This window comes from Neovison vison, chromosome 1, assembly GCF_020171115.1.
Source record: "Neovison vison isolate M4711 chromosome 1, ASM_NN_V1, whole genome shotgun sequence".
NCBI lineage: Eukaryota > Metazoa > Chordata > Mammalia > Carnivora > Mustelidae > Neogale > Neogale vison.
In genome coordinates this window covers 81522714-81544581 of record NC_058091.1, presented here as the reverse complement: position 1 = coordinate 81544581, position 21868 = coordinate 81522714, and the positions used below count along the sequence as shown (strand labels likewise).

The following is a 21868-nucleotide window of genomic DNA, read 5'->3' as shown; positions in this document are numbered from 1 at the left end:
AGAAAAGAAACTCAGGGTTGATGGAGGGAGGCGGGTGGCAGATGAGCTAAACAGGTGATGTGTATTAAGGAGGGCAGTTGTTATGATGAACACTGGTTGTTACACATAAGTGATGAATCACTACATTCTACTCTTGAAATCAATATTACACTATTTTGTTTAACTAGTATTTAAATTTAAATTTTGAAGAAAAAGTAAGTGGAATAGCTAAATTAATTTAAAAAAAAGCAGACTTTACAGCAAGGAAAGTTATCGGGGTCAAAACTCTGGAAGAGGACTTAACAATCCTTAATGTGCATGTGCCTAACAAGATAGCAGCAAAATATGTGAGGTAAAAACTGAGAGAACTACAAGGAAAAACAGATGAATCCTCTTTAATAGTTGGAGATTTTAACAACTCTATATCAGAACTGAAAACATCCATCAAGCAGAAAATTAATAAGCACAAAATTGAGCTAAACATCATCCTCAATTAACTGGATGTAACTGACATGTATAGACTGCTTCAGATTACACATTCTTCTCAAGCTCACATAGAACATTCACCAAAACAGACCATGTCTTGGGTGATAAAACATGCCTTAACAAATTTAAAGGAGATATTGTACAATGTATGCTCTCTCCAACCATAATGGAATTAAACCAGAAATCAACAGAAAGGTAGCTATAAAATCCCGAAATGCTTAGAAATTAACCCATTTCTAAACATGGGTCAAAGAAGAAATCTTGAAAGAAATTAAAATATTTTGTAGTAAATGGAAATGAAAATGCAGATTATCTAAAATTTGTAGGATGCAGTCAAAGCAGTGTTTAGAGGGACATTTATGCCATCAAAAGCATATATTGAAAGAGACCGATTTAAAATCAATTATCTAAGATTCAAGCTTAGGAAACTAGATAAAGAAAAACAAAGTAGGTAGAAGAAAAGAATAAAGGCAGAAACCATTGAAACAAAATAGAAAATCGACACAGAAAATCAAAAAACTGAAAGTTCACTCTGGAAAAGACCTATAAAATCAAAAACCTTCTAGACAGGCTATCTAAGATAAAAGAGAGAAGACACAAACTTACTAATACCAAAAGTTAAAGGGAAGTATCACTACACATCTTGTAGACATTAAAAATATAATAAAGAAATATTATGGACAACTTTATGTCCACATATTTGATGACCTAGATGAAATGGACTAATTTCTTGAAAAACGCAATCTGCCAAAACTCATGTAAGAAGAAATAGATAATCTGAATAGGCCTAAATTTATTAAAGAAATTGAATCAATAATTAATAGCCTTCCAAAATGGAAAACACCAGGCTTCGATGGGTTTACTGGTGAATTCTATCAAACATTTAAGGAGAATATTATACTGACTTTCTACAATCTTTTCCAGACACAGAAGCAGAGGAAATACTTCCTAACTCATTCTATAAGGCTACAATTACCCTAATACCAAATGAAAACAGAGACATTATCGGAAAAGAAAATTACAGGGGTACCTGGCTGGCTCTGTTTGGAAGAGCATATGAATCCTTCAGGGTTTTGAGTTCAAGCCCCACACTGGGTGTAGAGATAACCAAAAGAAACTTTTTTTTTTTTTTTAAAGTAAATAAATAAATAAATAGAAAGGAAACCACAGGCTAAATATTCTATAAAAGCAGATCCTAAAAAAAAAAAAAGCAAATTAAGTCTAAGAATGTATAAAAAGAACTATTTACCATGACCAATAGAAATTTATCCCAGCAATTCAGGCTTGTTTGACATTAAAAAATCAATTAATATAATCCATCACATCAACAGGCTACTGAGGAAAAATCATATGATCACATCAGTAAATGTAAAATTAAATGTGACAAAATTCAACAGTTATTCATGATAAGAACCTTGAGCCAACTTAGAATAGAGGCAAACTTACTAAACTTGATAAAGAACATCTACAGAAAATCTACAGCTAACAGCAGAATTAATGGTAAACAAAACTGGAAGTGTTCTTGCTAATATCAGTAACAAGGCAAGGATGTTCCTCCCACCACTGATTTTCTACACTGTACTGGAAGTCCTAGAGAATGCAGTAAGACAAGAGAAGGAAATAAAATGTATGGCAGTTGGAAAAAAAGAAAAAAAAAAAACAGAACAGTTTTTGTTCATAGATGACATGATCACCTATATAGGAAATCACAGTAAAAAGACAACAACAACAACAACAAAAGCAAACCCTCCTGATACTAATAAGCAGTTATAGCAAGGTTGCAAGAGACAAGGTTAATATGTGAAAGTCATTCTTTTCCTATATACCATCAATGAACAAGTGGAGTTTAAAATTAAAAACACACTGCCAGGTACCTGGATGGCTCAGTCGGTTAAGTGTCTGCCTTCAGCTCAGGTCATGACCCCAGCGTCCTGGGATCTGGCCCCTCATCACATTCCCGGCTGGGCAGGGAGTCTGCTCCTCCCTCTTCCTCTCCTGCACCTTCCCCTTCCAGCTTGTGCGCTCTCTCACACACACACACTCTCTCTCAAATAAATAAAATCTTTAAATAAATAAATAATAAAAATAAAAACACACTGCCATTTACATTAGCGCTCCAAAAAATGAAATAAGTAAAAATATAACAAAATACATACAAGATATATATAAGTCAAGTTACAAAACTCTGATCAAAGACATCAAAGAAGAACAAAATAAAGAGATACTCCATGTTCATAGATAGACTCAGGGCTGTCAAGATGTTAGGTTCTTCCTAGCTTAGTCTATAGATTCAATGCAATCTCAAGCAAAATCCCAGCAAGTTATTTGTGGATAGGAACAAACTGATTCTAAAGTTTCTATAGAAAACCAAAGGATCCAGGATAGCCAACATAATACTGAAGAAGAACAAAGACAGAGGACTGACACTATCTGACTTTAAGACATAAAATAAACCTACAGTAATCTAGAATGTGTGACACTGTGGAAAGACCAAATAGGTCAATGGAACAGAATAGAAAGCCCAGAAATAGACTGACACAAATAGAAGTTAACTGATCTTTGACAAAGGAACAAAGCTATACAATGGAGCAGAAAGAAGTCTTTTCAACAAATCATGGTGAACAATGGGACATCCACGTGCAATAAAATGAATCTATAGACACAGGTTTTACCCTCTTCAAAAAAACAACTAAAAATGGACCACAGACCTTAACATAAAATACAAAACTATAAAACCCCTAGAACATAGGAAAAAACCTGGAAGACTATGATTATGGCAATGACTTTTAGATACATTACCAAAGGTATGATCCAAAAAAGAAACAAATAATAAGCTGGATTTCATTAAAAATTTCTGCTCTGCAGAAGACTACCAAGAAAATGAGAAAACAGGCCACAAATTGGCAGAAACTATTTGCAGATGATCCACATGATAAAGGGTTTGTTTCCAAACTATAAAAACTCCTAAAACTCAAAATTTAAAAATAACATGATTAAAAATGGGGTTAAGACCTGGACAGACACCTCACTGAAGAAAATATACAGATGGCAAACAAACATATGAAAAGATGTTCAAAATCAAACGTCTTTAGGGAATTACAAATTAAAACACAGAGCAACCTAACTCCACACACCTATCAGAATAGCCAAAATTTAACACACTGGCAACACCAAATATTGGTGAGGGTATGGAACAACAGAAACTTCCATTCAAAATGGTGGGAATGTAAAGTATTAAAGCCACTTGGAATGACAGTTTGGCAGTGAGTTGAAAACTGAAAATACTCTTGACCACATACACGATCGAGCAATTGTGTTCACTAGTATTTACCCAAATGAATAGAAAGCATTCTATACAAAAAGCTTCACATGGAAGTTTTTAGCAGCTTTATTCATATTTGCCAAAACTTGAAAATAACTAAAATTTCCTTCAGTGGGTGAACAGATAAACTGTGGTACATCCAGATAATGGAATATTATCCAATACTAAAAAAGACATAAGCTATCAATATGTGAAAAGACATAGAGGAGGGGTGCCTGGGTGGCTCTGTTGGTTAAGCTCATGACCTCTGGCTCAGATCATGATGCCAGGATCCTGGGATCAAGGCCAACATCTGGCTCCCTCCTCAGCAGCAGGGTCTACTTCTCCCTCTCCCTCTGCTCCCCACCCCGACTCTGTTTCTGCTCTGTCTCTCACTTTCTCTCTCAAATAAATAAAATATTTTTAAAAAAGACTTAAGAAATTTAAGAGTATATATTATGAAGTGAAAGAAGCCATCATGAAAAGTTATATGCAGTATGATTCCAACTGTATCACATTCTGGAAAAGGCAAAACTAGAGAGACAATAAAAAGACTGGTTGTTGGCAGGGGCTAAGAGAGAAGAAGGAATGAACAGGCAGAGCACAGATTTTTAGGGCACTGAAACTATTCTGTACAATACTACAATGATGGATATAGGTCATTATATATTTGTCCAAACTCACAGAATTGTCAAGACCAAGTGTGAACCTTAACGTGAACTACGGTCTTTGAGTGATAATGATGTGTCAATATAGGTTCAATAGTAACAGAGATACCCTGTGATACGAGATGGCAACAGTGAAGAAAGTTATAGGTATGCGGTGGCACAGGATACATGAGAACTCTGTACATTCTGCTCACCTCTGTTTTGAACCTATAACTGCTCTAAAATATAAGATTTATTAATTTTACCAATAATAAGGTGTTTCTAGGACAATGAAATATACACATTTCTGGAAAACCATTCAAAAACCAAGCACTAAAAGTAGTAGGTTTTAAAGGAAAAGTAAAAACAAAAATAGTCCATTCAAAGCCTATACAACTTAAGCCAGATTACTAATCAAAACTAACTGGGGAGAAGAGCTCCACATTTTGGACAGGCAGTCATAGTTAATACTGAACAACCATATGCACAGAAATTATCAAAATGCTGATGTCATTTTAATTAGAGCAGGTCTGGTGGGTGTTGAGATGATATAGTTAGAACTCTGCAATACAGGGACTACTATTCAGGTGGGGAGGAGCCAACATGACCTGCCATGGCCCCAAACCACTAAAAGAGGAAGTCCGTTTCTAAAGGCAGCACAGCACTCTTACAGTTCTCTGAAAACGCAGCTTGAAGAGGCTTCTGCTGCCAATGCAGTAGGTGAGCCTAGGCCTTTTCTGCAGCCTGCCAAAGATTCTAATTTAACTCCCACTAGTCTAACTCCCCTTGACTGGAAGAACAAAACAAAAACCGCATCAGAACCAACGCAACTTGAAAACTACACCGACAACATTCTATCTACCATTTGTGCATAGGCAAATCTGCACTACAGAAAAGTGTTTCATAGCAGGACAGGCTGTAGAACTTGTACATGAAATGAAGCAGACAGAAAGAGGAAAATCTGAAGCCAGAAATGCTTTAAGCCTTTATATTCTTTTTCAGGCTCTGAGTGTCTTCCCTTCATTTCTGTGACAATACCACATACCACCCACTCCTGCCATGCCCCTTCGCAGGCTGTGCTCTTTTACTGCCTTCTAAAATATGGTTAGTCTCCGTCTTCACTTCTGAGTCCCATTTTCTTCACTCCTTGAATAAATGATCATGCCCAACCTTTAACAACCACCCAGGTGGACTGACAAGTCCTAAATCTCTCATCTCTCCCTTGGACCTACAATGAGTATCAGCTTCATTCTTCACCTGAGTCCTAAATTTACAATATATAAGCTTACCTCCTTATTTTCCTCCTCTAAGCTTATTCCTGATGTTGTCATCTCTATCCTGGTCTTTGACAATATGAACCAAGCAATTTTGCCCATTCTCTAACTCACTAAACTCCTTAAATCAAGCCCATGCTTAGTCACAGAGAGGTTTAATAAATATTCCTTCTCTTGTCATGACCAATGGTGTTTTGAAATTCAGGTGTGTTCATCTAAGTCTAAGACTACTGAGATAGCCTCCTGAATAGTTTCTGCCGGAATATCTACCATAAATCCGTTATGCCACTGGGGTAACCAAACTAGGATACTTCGGAGAGTACAAGAGGGCGCTGTTAATCACTGTGCTAGTACAACAGGCATTAACTAACTGGAACTGTACCTAAATGTGGGACAGATGGGCTCTTTACTTTACGAGCCTGCTCATGTCTGTAAGCACATTCTCACCACTATTCTTTCTCATTTTGCACTTCATCCACACACAATAATTTGTAGTTTTCCAAATGCATTATTTCTTCTCTTGCCTTTGGACCTCTTCACACACAGTATATTACACCTCAGGCACTTTTACTCCATGTCCTTTACCTGCTAAATTCTTTTACTTCATCAGGTTCTCAGATCAGATATCCTTCCTGCAGGAAGTCTGAGGCAACCTCTGAAAGACTAGTTTCTATGTTCTTAGTAGGGATTCCCATGGCACTTTATCTAGATCCCATTTGAGTACGTCAAACTTTACCTGTCTTCCTCATTAGACTGTACACTATTTGAAGAAAACAACTTCACTCACATTTATATTACTAGTACCTATACTGTGCCTTATCCACAGTAAACATAAATAATTTTTGAAGAAATGGTTACACAGCTTTTTGACAGTCTCTCTCTGTAGACTTCAAGATCCATGAAAATAGAAACTATTCTTCACTCTTGTGGGTCCAGCATTTGCCACATTAGATGTTTATGTTTTGTTGAACAAGCCCATTTGTAAAGGTGGAACTCATTTATAAAATGCTTAATAAAACCAAACGACTTGGTAGTAGAAAAAAACAGCTGAAGGAAAAACAAATAGAAAAAAATTATATAAATGGAAAGAAAATGTATAAAATGGAAAGAAAATAAGAAATGATGCATCAATGAAGCTTAATTAAAATAAATATTATTTGGTTGGTCTTTCCAAGTGTCACATCTGAATTAAAGGAAGGCATCGCTTTCTTCTTCATTTTTTTTTTAAGATTTTATTTATTTATTTGGCAGAGAGAGAGAGGGAGAGAGAGAACAAGTAGGGGAGTGTAGGCAGGCAGAGGGAGAGGGAGAAGTAGACTTTCCCCAGAGCACGCAGCCTGATACTACTGGACTCAATCCCAGGACCCTGGGATTATGACCTGAGCTGAAGGCAGACACTTAACCGACTAAGCCATCGAGGAGCTCCTTTGGTTTTTATGTTTGTTTTTTTTTTTTAAAGGTTTATTTATTTATTTGACAGAGAGAGAGAGAGATCACAAACAGGCAGAGGCAGGCAGAGGGAGAGAGGGAAGCAGACCGCCTGCTGAGCAGAGAGCCCGAAGTGGGGCCCAGGACCCTGAGATCATGACCCAAGCTGAAGGCAGAGGCTTAACCCACGAGCCACCCAGGCACCCCACAGTTCCTTTAGTTTTTAACAAAAGGTAAAAAAAAATCCCTTATATTCTATTTGTTTGTTTGTTTGTTTTCCAAGAAGGCCTGTTAACTACAGGTTGAAATTTTGGTATAAGGCATTATAAACACAAATCTCTCTTCAGTTCAAGCAATTCTACTATTAAAACAATCTAGAAAGTGTGAATTTTAAGATGGTATCTAGTTCTCATTTTCTACCTATGAGATTTAATGATGTTTTTCAGGTCATCTTGACTATAAGGCTATTCAAAGTTTTTAATAGGTAAATAGTTATTTCTCAAGAATATGTTTATAAAAATGTTATTTTATCTCAAAAATTTACTGTATTTAACCTCAAATATACAGAATATGAAAATTTTAATTTTTTTTGTTTAATTTGCTATGGAAGTAGGATGAATAAGCTATGGGTCCCAAAATGTGTATATAAAATGCTGTGCATAAATAATAACATTATTCATACATCCAAGGTAAAAATTCCTTTGCTATTATTCTTCACAGAAATTGAAGAAATAACTCTAAGATTTGTGTGGAATCACAAAGACCCCAACAGCCAAAGCAATCCTGAGAAACAAAGAAAAAAAAAAAAATTAAAGCCAGAGGTATCATGCTTCTGGGTTTCAAACTATACTAAAAAGCCATAATAATAAAAACAGTATGGTACTGGCACAAAAAGGACCCATCAACCAATGGAACAGAGTAGAGAACCCAGAATTAAATCCTGGCATATACAATCAAGGTATATTTGACAAGAGAATACCCATAGAGGAATAACAAATGTCCTGGGTAAACTGTAGAAACACATACAGAACCATGAAATTGAGTCCCTATGGGACACCACTCACAAAAATTATCTTGAAATGGATGGAAGACTTAAAAGATCTGACATCATAAAACTCCTAGAATGAAACACAGGGAAAAACTCATCATATTGGTCTCAGCAATGACTTGCTTTTTGATTATGACATCAAAAGCACAAACAACAAAAGCAAAAATCAACAAACAGAAGTACATCAAACTCAAATGCCTCTGCACAGAAGATCTAATAATTAACAAAATGAATAAACAACCTACAGAATAAGAAAATATTTTAGAAAAACATGTATCAGAAAAGGATTAACATCCAAAATAAATAAAGAACTTGATTTAATAAATTAAAAATAAACAATCTACTTTAATAAAAAATGGGCAAAAGAAAAAAATATGGGCAAAAGAACTAAACAGATATTTTTCCAAAGAGGACATCAAAATGGCTAACAGACACATAGGAAGATGCTCCATATCATTAATCATCAGGAAAATGCAAATCAAAAAACTACAGTGAGTTACCCTGTCACACCTGTTAGAATGACTATCATCAGATGCTGGCAAAGATGCGGTGAAAAAGGAACCTTTTACACAGCACTGGTGGGAATGTAAATTGGTCCAGCCACTATGGACCAATAAAATAGATCTACCATACAATCCAGCAATATCATTTCTGGGTATATTCCCACAAGAAATGCAAACAGGATTTCTTTTTGTGAAGATTTCATTTACTTATTAGAGAAAGAGAAAATGAGACAGAGAGACAGAGAGAGAGAATAAGATGAGGGAAGGTCAGAGGGAAAAACAGACTACCCGTTGAACAGGGAGCCTGATGCAGGACTGGCTCCTAGGACATTACTCTAGGATCATGACCTGAGCAGAAGGCAGATGCTTAAAGAAGTGAGGCACCGAGGCACCCCACAAACAGGATTTTGACAAGATACATACCCTCCCATGTCTATCACAACATTATTCATAATAACTAGAATATGGAAAAACCCATATGCCCATCAGTGGATAAAAAAAGATATGATGTTACATATATACGGTAGAATATTATCTGGCCACAAAAAGGAAGATATTCTACTATTTATAATGGCATGAATTGACCTTAAGCTCATTACATTAAGCAATATAAGTCAGACAGAGAAAGAGAAGTACTGTAGGATATCACTTCTGTGTAGAATCTAAAAAAATTAAACCTGTAAAAACCAGGGAGTAAAATGGTGGTTACCAAAAGATGAGAGGTGCAGAGATGGAGGTCAGGTGATAGGATACAAGAGCATAAACTTGTAGGGAGTAGTAAATATGCCACAGAAATTTCATGCACAGTATAATGAATATAAACAATAATACAAACTATAACTTTTTAATGCTATACATATTACTACATTAGTAAACATTATATAATGTGTTAAAAGTACCAGTCTGCATACACCTTAAATTTACATATTACAGGTCAGATTTATACAATGAAAAAAAGAAAAGCACTATTCACACACCAAAAATTTTTCATTTGCTAAGTATTTTGTTATCATATTTGTTGTTCTTTTAAAACCCTGATGTTTTTAGTTATCTATTGAAAAAAAGTTCATCTCATATATTTGTAACACCCATCTAGTACTTGCAGTTTTCCTTGTATTCCCTTTTATTAATTGCCCCTATCTTTTGAAGTCTAATTTCTCAACAATATTCTAACTATTGTAACTAGATAATTTAAAATCCTTCTACTATTTTCAGCAGCCCCCTTTCCCACATCCCGCCAGCTATTTCTATATGTCCTTGTAGCCTGACTTGGAGAGCCCTCTACTGGCCTGATGCTATGTCAAAAACCATTTTCTTCAGCTTTCAAATGGATAGTTAAGATACACACATTTTTGATAATATAATAATTGTATAATTCAAGCTAACCCTTTATTCAGAAAAATAAAGTTACAAGGAGAATCTGCATGATTCTATAAAACTGTTATGAAAGCAAATTACACTACTTACATAGTACAGAAATACCACTGTTAAATGACTACACTATTAATCCCAGTACCATAGAGCCTTACTATCATGGGACAGAACTAAAAGATGAGACCACATTGCAATGAGGTATTCTGATGTATTAGTAACTGAAGTATGATAAGCAAGCTGGAATCTCTGTTAAATGCTTCTGCCTTAAGTAAGTCTGAAGATTAGTTGGTCTTCAATATTTCCTGACTTTAACATACCAATTCCTTTAATTTTAAAAAAAAAAAGTTTGAAAATTTAACAGAGGAAAAAAATTCCACTTAAAGTGACTTTTTTAAATTCCAGAAATAAAGACAAAACAATTTCCATAAATAGAAATATATACTGCCATAAAGTTATTAATCCTCAATTTTGATCCCAATAAAAATGCCAATAGTTTTTAATGTTTTGGAAGTAAACAAGCCAAACAGAAAGTCTATATAGAAAACCACATAAACAAGTTTTAAGAAAAATTCTTAAAAAGAGTATGAGAAAGCCACCTTTTCAGTTGTATAAATTTTGTTATAAGGCCTTATATACCATGCATTCCCATTAGACTGTACTCTCAGTGGCAAAACCAACCTCATTCACACTTCTATTCCTTGCACCTAGACATTGCCTCACCCAGAGTGAACATAAATTTTGAAGAAATGGGTAAACATGTTTACCTATATGGCCTCTCCCTCTTTGTTTGAGGTCAATGAAGGTAGGAACCATTCTTCACCTTGGTGACCTCACAACTTAAGACAGTGGATATTTAGTAACTATTCTCTCAGATGGGTTCATTAGTGAAGACAGGACTCATTTATAAAATAAATACTCATTAGAATTAAAGAAACTTCATAGTAGAAAATAACAGATAAAGGAAAAAGAAATAGAATGACACAAATAGAAGAAAATATTATGATAAATTCAGAAAATGTATTTTCAAGTCCAACTATAGACAAAAAGCTAATTCTTTTACATGTACAGGGCTTATAAAATTAATAAGCAAAAAACCAATACCTAACAGAAAAAACCAAAGTGTGGATAAGAAATGACATTTCACAGAAAAGAAATATGAATGGGACTTAAATATATAAAAAGAAATTCAATATCACTCAGGAGGAAAACATATTAAAACCATATGAAGAAAAGAAGAAAGATCTCAAATTAGTGACCTAACTTTATAGCCTAAGTCTGGAAAGAGAATAAATTAAACCCAAAACTATCAGAAGGAATGAAATAATAAAGATTCAAACAGTGATAAATGAAATAGAGAATATAAAAATACAGAAAATTAATGAAACTAAAATGTGGTTCTCTGAAAAAAATCTCAGCAAAATTGATAAACCTCTACCCTAGATGGACTAAGGGAAAAGACTCTAATTACTAAAATCAGAAATGAAAACAATGACACTATCAACTCTATAGACATAAAAAGGATTAGGAGTACTGTGAACAATTAATTATACACCAACAAACTAGATAAACCAGATACAATGGACAATTTCCTAAAAACATAAAACCTACCAAGACTAAATCATGAAGAAACAGAAAATCTGAGCAGGCCTATCTATTAGGAGATTGAATCAGTAATCAAAATCTCCTCCCACCGCTCCACCACTCCACTGCCTCCCACCCCTAACCCCTCCGTCCCACCCCAAACACAAAGCCCTAGCCCTGGACCTGATGGCTTCACTGGTGAATTCTACCAAACATGTAAAAAAAGAATACCAATCCCTTTCAAACTTTTCCAAACACTGAAAGAGGAGAAACTACATGTCCTAAGTCATTCTGTGAAGACAGCATTATTTTGATACCAAAGCCAAAGACACTAAAAAGAAAACTACACACCAATATCTCTGACGCAAAAATTCTCAACATGATATTAACAAACTGAATTCAGCAGTATATTAAAAGGATTATAATCTATGACCAACTAGGATTTATTCCTGGAATGCAAGCATGGTTCAACATATCAAAACTGATCAATGTAATAGACCACATTAATAGAATAAAGGGAAAAAAAAAACCCACAATCATCTCAAGTGACGTTGAAAAGTATATGACAAAATTCAACATCCTTTGGTGATTAAAACACAAAAAAGTAGGAACAGAAGGAAACTACCTCACAATAATAATGCTATACAGAAAAAAACCCACAGCAAAGATTACACTCAATGGTGAAAGACTGAAACTTTTCCTCTAAAGATCAGGAACTAGGCAAGGATACCCATTTTCACCACTATTATTTAACAAAATACTGGAAGTTATAGCCAGAGCAATTAGGCAAAGAAAAGAAATACAAGACATCTAAATTGGGAAGGAAGACATGAAATCAACTCTGTTCAGGTGATACAATCCTATATGTAGAAAATCCCAAAAATTCCACAAAAAGCCTGATAGAGCTATTGAATAAATTCAATGAAGTATTAGGATACCAAATCAACAGACAAAAATTTGTTGCATTTCTATGTACTAACAATGAACACTCTGGAAAAGCAATTATGAAAACAATCCTATTTACAAAAGCATCAAAAAGAATAAAATACTTAGGAATTAACCAAGGAGATAAAAGATGTGTATAATAAAAATAACAAAATACTGCTGAAAGAAAATGAAAACATAAATAAATGGAGAAACATCCCATGTTCTTAATATTGTTAAGATGTTATTGTTAGGTCAAAATTATCTACTGCAATCCCTATCAACATCACACTTTTTTTTTTTAAGAAAGAGAAAAACACCATAAAATTTATACAGAATCTCAATGGACCACAACAGCTTAAACAATATTAAGAAAGAGAACAAAACTGGGGAACTCATACTTCTGGATTTCAAAACAGTGTGGTAATGAGTAACAAAAGACACATATAGATCAATGGAATAGAATCCAGAGTCCAGAAATAAATCCTGGCATACCTGGTAAAATGATTTTTAACAAGGTTCCAAGACTATTCAATGTGGAAGTCTTTTCCACAAATGCTGCTGGGAAAACAGGATTATCCACATGCAGAAGAACAAAGCTGAACCCTTACCTAGTAACAAATAGAAAAATTCACTGAAAGCAGATCAAAGACCTAAACGTAAGACCTAAAACTATAAAACTCCTCGAAGGAAACATGTGGCAAAAGCTTCAAGACATTGAATTTGTCAATGAGTTCTTGGATGTGACACCAAAGGCGCAGGCAATAAAAGAAAAAGTAAACAAACTGGACTTGAAACATTAAAAATTTTGTGCATGAAAAGACACTACCAACAGAGAAAACAATCAATAGAATGGGAAAAAACACTTACAAATCATATATTTAATAAAGGGTTACTATCTAGAATATAGAGAATTTTTAAAACTCAACAACAAAAAACAAGCAACCAATTCAAAAATGGGCAAAGAACTTGAAAAGATATTTTCTCTAAGAAGTTATACAAATAGCCAATAAGCCATAAAAAGATGCTCATAGCATTAATCATTAAGAAAATGCAAACCAAAACTACAATGAAATGCCACCTCATATCCACTGGGATGGCTAACTATCAAAAATCAAAAAGTAACCAAGTATTGGTGACAATGTGGAGAAACGAGAACCCTTGTACACTACTGGTGGAAATCCAAAATGGTACAGCCACTGTGGAAAACAGTAAGGTGCTTCCTCAAAAAATTAAAAATAGAATTACTATATGATCTAGCAATTTCACTTTTTGATATATACTCCAAAAAATTGAAAGCAGGGTCGGCAAGAGATATTTATATACCCATATTCAAATAAATATTAAAATTGTCCACAACAGCGTTATTCACTACAGCTAATACATAGAAGCAAATGGGCACCTGGGTGGCTGAGTCAATCAGGCATCTGCCTTGGTTCAGGTCATGATCTCGGGGTCCTGGGATCGGTCCCTGCACTGGGCTCCCCAGTCAGAAAGGAGTCTGCTCTTCCCTTTCCCTCTGCCCTTCCCCCTGCTTATGCTCATGGTCTCTCTCAAATAAATAAAAAAATATTTAAAAAATGTGGATGCGAACAAAGTGCCTATCAAGAGAGGAATGAATAAAACAAAACATGGCTATAATGGAATATTTATTCAGCCTTAAAAAGGAAGAAAACTCTCACACACTATGGCACGGATGAACCTTGAAGAAACTACATTAAGTGAAAAAAGCCAGTCACAAAAAGACAAATACTGTATGATTTATTTAACATGAGATTTTAGAGTAATCAAAATCATGGAGAATGAAAGTAGAACAGTATTGCCAGGGGGTGGGGAGGTGAGTGGGGAGTTAGTGTTTAATGGGTACAAAGTTTTAGTTTTATAAGACATAAAGAGGTATGGAAATGGATGGTGCTGATGGTTGCACAACATTGTAAATGTATCTGACACCCCTGAACTATAGATTTAAAAATGGTTTGTTTTTGTTTCTTTTTTTTAAAGATTTTATTTTATTCGACAGAGATCACAAGTAGGCAGAGAGGCAGGCAGAGACAGAGGGGGAAGCAGGCTTTCTGCTGAGCAGAGGGCCCGATGCGGGGCTCAATCCCAGGACACTGAGATCATGACCTGAGCCGAAGGCAGCGGCCCAATCCACTGAGCCACCCAGATGGGGAAAAATGGTTAAGATGGTAGATTTTATATGTATCTTACACAATTTTAAATTTTTTAAAAACTATGGTGAGAACTCCCTACCCTACCTTAAATAAGAGAAGGGTAAACATCTCAGTTTGGTAACACAGTAGCAATTTGATAATAACAATAAAAATGACCAACTCATACAACACCTATAAATTTCACTTGAGAATTTAACTTACAAAAATACTTGCATATAAGCAAAACAGTATTTACAAAAGGTTATTCTTCACATTATTTACAGTAGCCCCAAATTAGAAACAACCTAAATTCTGACTAGTAGGGATAAGATGAATAAATTATGCTATCTCCACACAACAGGAAATCAATCAGCTATAAAAGAAAAGAAAGGGATGTTATCTTTATAAAGATATAAAAATAATCACTGTATTTGTTTAACTGAATTATAGTTGACTCACACTACATTAGTTTCAGGTGTACAAAACCGTGACTCAACAAGTCTGCATGTTATACTGTGCTCACATGTGTAGCTGCCATCGGTCATCATACAACACTATTACAATACCACTGACTAGATTCCCTATCCTGTACCTTTTATCTCCCATGACTTATTCACTCCATAACAGGAAGTGTACTTCCACTCCCCTTCACCCATTCTGCCCATTCCCCTGGGAACCATCAGTTTGTTCTCTGTACTTATGAGTCTGTTTTTGCTTTTTTAATCACTGTATTTTAAATAATTTTATGTAATGTAAAGGGAAAAAGCAAGGCACTGAATAATGTATATATCTTGATTCTTTTTGTGAAGATAGGGAAAAAATACATTTATATCTGCTAATAACATACATTAATTCTAAAAAGATACATTAGAAACTGGTAATAGTAATTCCTTACATGTGTGGGGAGGGAATATAAATTGGACATTTGGAAAACAGTTCTTGGACATCTTTTATTATGTATATAAATTTGAACCATGTGAATGGATTAATTAAAAAGGATCCTTGTAAAAGCTAATTATATAATCAACACATGTTTTACTAATAAAACAACAACTACAAAATTCTCTATCATACCTGCAAACCAGCCACATAAGAATCTTCGCAGTTTACATAATGTCCCAACATGGCATGTTGTGCCCATAATTCATTATCCCTTATCCTCTCATGTAGGTGCGTAATTTGTTGTTTCTGCCTGCAAAACATAAATTGAGGTGACATTATAAAAAATATGCTTTTTAAAGAGAGCATTAAAAGCAGAATTTTAAGTTTTCTAATAGTCTGATGTAAGAATTAAAAGTATTATCAACCTTAAAATTCATAATAGGGAATTTTTCAAAACCACAGTACCATGAATTATGTGGAGCATAGAAGAAGTTTATTTATAATGTAGAATACTTCCGGCATTATATAAAATATAATCTTAGTAGAATAATCTTACATAACAACAAAGTCACATTTTGCTTGCTTTCTTCTTGTTACCTAATATAATAAATGTTATGTCCTCAGTTTGGAATTCCTTTACCTTAAAATCCATTATTTTCATTCATATAAATTCTGTTTAACACTGACATTACTCAGAATCTCACTGTCAGAAATGAAAGATATTTTCATGAACATCATCTTGCCCAACTGCTATTCTGTGCCTGTATCTTCTCAACAACATCCTAGGTTACACAGGCTACACATAGGCATCACCAATGACAGAGAATTCACTTGGTGACAGATTTAGATTTGGACAGCTTAGACATTTCATTTTTTTTAAATTTTTTAAATAAACATATAATGTATTTTTAGCCCCAGGGGTACAGGTCTGTGAATTGCCAGGTTTACACACCTCACAGCACTCACCATAGCACATACCCTCCCCAATGTCCATAACCCCATCACCCTCTCCCTCCCCCTACCCACCCCCAGCAACCCTCAGTTTGTTTTGTTGAGATTAAGAGTCTCTGATGGTTTGTCTCCCATCTTGTTTCATTTATTCTTTTCCTAACCCCCAAGCCCCCCATGTTGCATCTCCACTTCCTCGTATCAGGGAGATCATATGATAGTTAGACATTTCACTTTAACATAACTTTGTGTTAGAAACAGACACCATACAGTTCAAATCTTTCTTCAACAGCTTATTGCTTACTTTAATCAAGTTACTTAACTTCTGTGTTTATACATCCTTTATACAGCTGACATTTCAACAGTCTGGGGTTTACAGGCACTGACCCCTGACTCCCTGCACTGCCACACAGTTGAAAATCTGCATATAATATTTGACTCTCCAAATTTAACTACTAATAACCTGTTGACTGGAAGACTTACCAGTAATGTGAACAGTTGACTAACACAACTTTTGTATACTTTATGTATTAAATACTGTATTCTTACAATAAAGCTAGAGAAAATGTTATTAAGAAAATCATAAGGAACAGAAAATACACTTACAGTACTGCATTTTTGGAAAAAGTCCATTTGTAAGTGGACCCATGCAGTTCAAACCTGGGTTGCTCAGGGTCAACTATTATTTGAAAACTGTTAGGTACCAGGCACCAGGTTAAGAGCTCATCTTTAATAACTAGTCTCATAATAAGATTATGAGGAAGAAAGAGCTTTTAAGAAAAGGTACATGGGTAAACAAATAGCTTGGGATTTGCTAAAATTACTTACAAAGTAACTTTTGGAGCAAGTTAGGTTGTATGTTTCAGACTGTATCACAAAGCTTATTCTACTCAGAACCACTTAATGTTTTATGTACACTATCCTTTAAGAAAATTCACATAGAAAACCTCAAATAGTTAATAGATAAATTATGAGAGATTAATCATGACACTTTTCAAAGAATTTAAAGCTTTACAAAAGAAAACTAAATGTCCTCTTCTGGCCAATACAGAGTAACAGAAACCAGTTGTGCCCTTCTGCCTGACACAACTACAAAACAGAACAAAATACAGGAAGCAACGACTCTCAAAACACTGGACATTGCTTATTTAGGAACAGAGACTTCTGGGAGATGGGCAACAAATGAGGTGAGCTCTATGACTGCCAGAGCCTCCTGCTTCAGGTCCCACTTAACACAGGTAAAGAGCCCTCTCTGAGCTGAAAGGACAAAGCTCGGATACTGGAAAAATGAAGACAACTAGAGTTCACAGTGCAGTCATCCTGACTATTCAGTGGAGTGATAATGAATAAACACATGAGGAAAACTACTTAAAGTGCACATGTGTGGGAATGGTGGTCAACCAGAAAGATTAGAAGGAACAGCACCTGAGGCTTGCTTACTTGGGGCCTAGAACTGCACCTGTTTTCAAATGCCACGTGGAAAACTTCCTAATTCACAGGGCATCATTTAGCAGCAATTTTCAACGAAGGTCAATTGTGACTGCAGAACAAAGTTCAGGAATACAAAAATATGTGACATCCAAAAAAAAGCTAAAATTCATAATGTCTGGTACTTCATCAAAAATTACCAGGCATGCAAAGAAGCAGGAAAATATAACTTAAAAAGAAAAACTAGTCAACTGAAAGTGAACCAGAACTGACATAGATGATAGAATTAATAGACAAAGAGTCTAAATTGGTTATTAGAACTGTTTTTATATGTTCAAAAAACTAGATCAATTATGTTAAATAAAAACATAGAAAACATAAATGGAGTGCCTGAGTGGGTTAAAGTCTCTGCCTTTGGCTCGGGTCATGATCCCAGGGTCCTGGGATTGAGCCCGCATTGGGCTCTCTGCTCAGCAGGGATCCTGCTTCCCCCTCTTTCTCTGCCTGCCTCTCTCTCTATTTGTGATCTCTCTCTCTCTGTCAAATAAATAAAATCTTTGAAAAAAAAAAAAGAAAACAAAAGTATTATCTTGAATGGAATTAAAAGCAGATTACAATTTGCAGGAGGTTAGTGAATTCTAAGACAGCAATAAAAACTATCCAAAAGGAAATAGAGAAAAAAAAGATAAATAGAAAAAAACTCAAGTGCATCAGTGAGCTGTGGGATTTAAGAGACTGAACATACTGTAATTAGAATCCCTAAAATGGGGGGGAGGGACAAGAAAAATATTTTGTAGAAAACTGGCCAATGTTTCCAAACTTAATGAGAACTATATACCCATAGATCTAAGAAGATGAGAAAACCCCAAGCACAAGTAACATGAAGAAAACTAAACCAAGGATCATCTTAATCAAATAGTTTAACATCAGTGATAAAGAGAAAATCCTAAAAGTAGTCAGAGAACAAAGGATAAATTCATTCAGAGAGACAAAGCTAAACAAAATAGCAGATGTCTCATCTGAAACAATGCAAAGAAGAAGACAGTAAAGTATTTTAAAGTATTACATTAAAGTATTAAAATTTAAAAGCTATAAATCTAGAGAATTTTTTTACCCAAGATAAACTTGGAGCAAAATAACAACTATCAACCTAGAATCATTCATCTAATGAAAGTATCAAAGACAGAGGTAAAAACAGGTTTTTTTGAAAACTTAAAAGCTGAAAGAATCTATCACAGCAGACTTCAACTACAAGAAATGATAAAGAAATACCTCCAGGTAAAAGGAAAATACCAAATGAAAAAGTGGACCTACACAAAAGGAAGAAGAGCACCCAAAATGATAACTACATGAGCAAATACATTACCATTCTTATTATTTAAATCTCTTTAAAAGATAATGGACTGTGTAAAGCAAACAAACCAACAAAGCCACAAAGTACTGTGGGGTTTATAGAGTGTAGAAGTAAAATGTATGACAAAATAGCTCACACTGGGAGAGGAAAACTAGAAATATATTTTCATAAGATTCTTACATTGTACATGTAGCAGTATAGTAATATAGTACTGCTTAAGGGTAGACTACTGCGCTTTAAAGATGTATATCATACAGTTGGTTAAGTGTCTGCTCTGGTCATGACCCCAGGATCCTGATATCGAATCCCACATCGGGCCACTTGCTCTGTGGGGAGCCTGCTTCTCCTCTGCCTGCCACTCCCCCTGCTTGTGTTCACTCATGCGCTCTCTCTCTCTCTCTCTAACAAATAAATAAATAAATAAATAAATAAATAAATAAAATCTTTTTAAAAAAAGATGTATATTATAAACTCTACAGCAACCACTATTATAACTTAATAAAGAGTTATAACTAATAAAGCCAACAAAGGACATAAAGGGAATTTAAAAAATACTCAACCAATTCAAGAGGAAAAAAGGGGAACAATACAGATGGGACAATTAGAAAACAAACAGCAGGACAGGAGATTTAAAATCAAATGTATCAATAATCACAAAATGTAAATGGTCTAAATTAGCCCAATTAAAAAGCAGACACTGTCAGAATGGATAAAAATAAAGATTCAACTACATGCTAGCTACAAAAACAAAAAACAAAACTTTAAATATAATGATACAGGGGCGCCTGGGTGGCTCAGTGGGTTAAAAAGCCTCTGCCTTCAGTTCGAGTCATGATCTCAGATGAGGTCCTGGGATCGAGCCCCAGATCAGGCCCTCTGCTCAGCAGGGAGCCTGCTTCCCCCCTCTTGCTCTGCCTACTTGTGACTGTCTGTCAAATAAATAAATAAATTCTTAGAATATAAATAAATAAATAAATAAATATAATGATACAGTTCTTCAAAGCTTACTCCTAAAATCAATTTAGATCTAAAAGACTTATAATTGCTGATTATTTTTTCTTAAGTGAAGTATAATTGACATATAACATTGTATTAGGTTCAGGTGTATAACAATGATTGTATATAACATACTGATATGTATATATTGTGAAATGATCTCCTCAATAAGTCTAGTTAATGTCATCTTATTATATTTCTTGAACATTTATGCAAGTTTTCCATTTCTTTTTAAGTCAATTTTGTTATTCCTTTAAAATTATTCATTTTCTTTTATGTGTTCAGATTTACTGATATACGTTTATACCAATGATTTAAAACTGCTTTCTATAATTCTATAATTACATCACTTTTTCTTCCTAATATTTTGAGTCTTTCTCTTTTTCTTTAATTAGCAGAACCAGAGATTTAACCATTTGATTAATTTCTGCCCTTAGTTTTATTATTTCCTTTGTTCTCTTTTACATTAACTATTCCTTTACTGGCCTTCTTAAGTTAAACATTTAAATCACTGTCTTTCCTCCTTTCCTTCCTTCCTCTTCCCTACTTAAGAAGAAAAAGACATGAGAAATGGTGATATAGTCAAACATAGTTGCAGTCCTAATACAAACAGAAATACAATATTAGAAGAGATAAAGACCAAGAATTTTCCAAAAGTGATGAAAAACATCAAACTGGAATCAAGAAGTACTTCAATCCTCAAGAATACCAAATAAGATGAAAACCATACATAGGTCCATTATAGAAAAACTGCTGAGAACAAACGGAAAAAATGACTAAATCCAAAAAATAATATGAGTGCATTTAATCTGGCAGCAATAAGACTTGTGGATGACTTTTTAAGAGAAACCAGAGACGATGGAATAATATCTTCAGAGTGCTGAAAGAAAATAATTGCCAGTCCGGAAGTACATATCAGCCAAAAATATCTTTTACAAACAAAGGTGACATTCACAGTAGGAAAAAAGATGAAAACAACCTAAATGTCCATGTACCGATAAATGGATAAAGAAAAATGTCATATATATACATATGACATATATATGTCGTATATATAGGTCATTGGGAAGGGAAGGGAAAATAAAAGAAAGATGAGAGCTGGAGAAGCTTCTGGGTACCCACCAAGTCCCAGCCATTCCTTTTGCCTGGAATTGACTATAACAGATGGTGAGGTCCTGACCAGAATGGGGACTGTCACTACAACATAACAAGAAAGGAATCAAGTAGAATACCCTACACACATCATATTTATAAATCAGAAAATAGGTTTAAAAAATTAAATCGAAACTGAAAAATCAAGGAGCTGCTACAAAACTTGTATTACTAAAGGAAATACTGGACCTAGCTAGAACTGCAGTGATCCTGTCCCTGATCCCAGTGAACAATTAAGAACATGTACAAATTCAGTCTCTAGCTGAGAAAATACAAAAAAGCAATAGCATGTATCTTTTGAGATAGGTTTAGAGGACGTTCCATTTGAGAAGGTTCCTTTCCTTTTCTAATTAAATTTGGTTTATGAAAAAAGTTGCCATTGTCAGTTTTAATATCATTAATAGCTTTTA

The 21868-nt window shown here is 34.6% G+C and overlaps 1 protein-coding gene across 2 annotated transcripts in view; it reads right to left on the bottom strand.

Moving 5' to 3' along the window:
- CEP85L (centrosomal protein 85 like) overlaps positions 1-21868 on the bottom strand; it is a 189622-nt gene that overhangs the window by 49514 nt on the left and 118240 nt on the right. For both annotated transcript variants that reach the window (XM_044249937.1, XM_044249926.1), the window contains exon 5: positions 15773-15890. In XM_044249937.1, coding sequence (XP_044105872.1) covers positions 15773-15890 — 118 coding nt within the window. The remainder of the gene's footprint in view (positions 1-15772; positions 15891-21868) is intronic.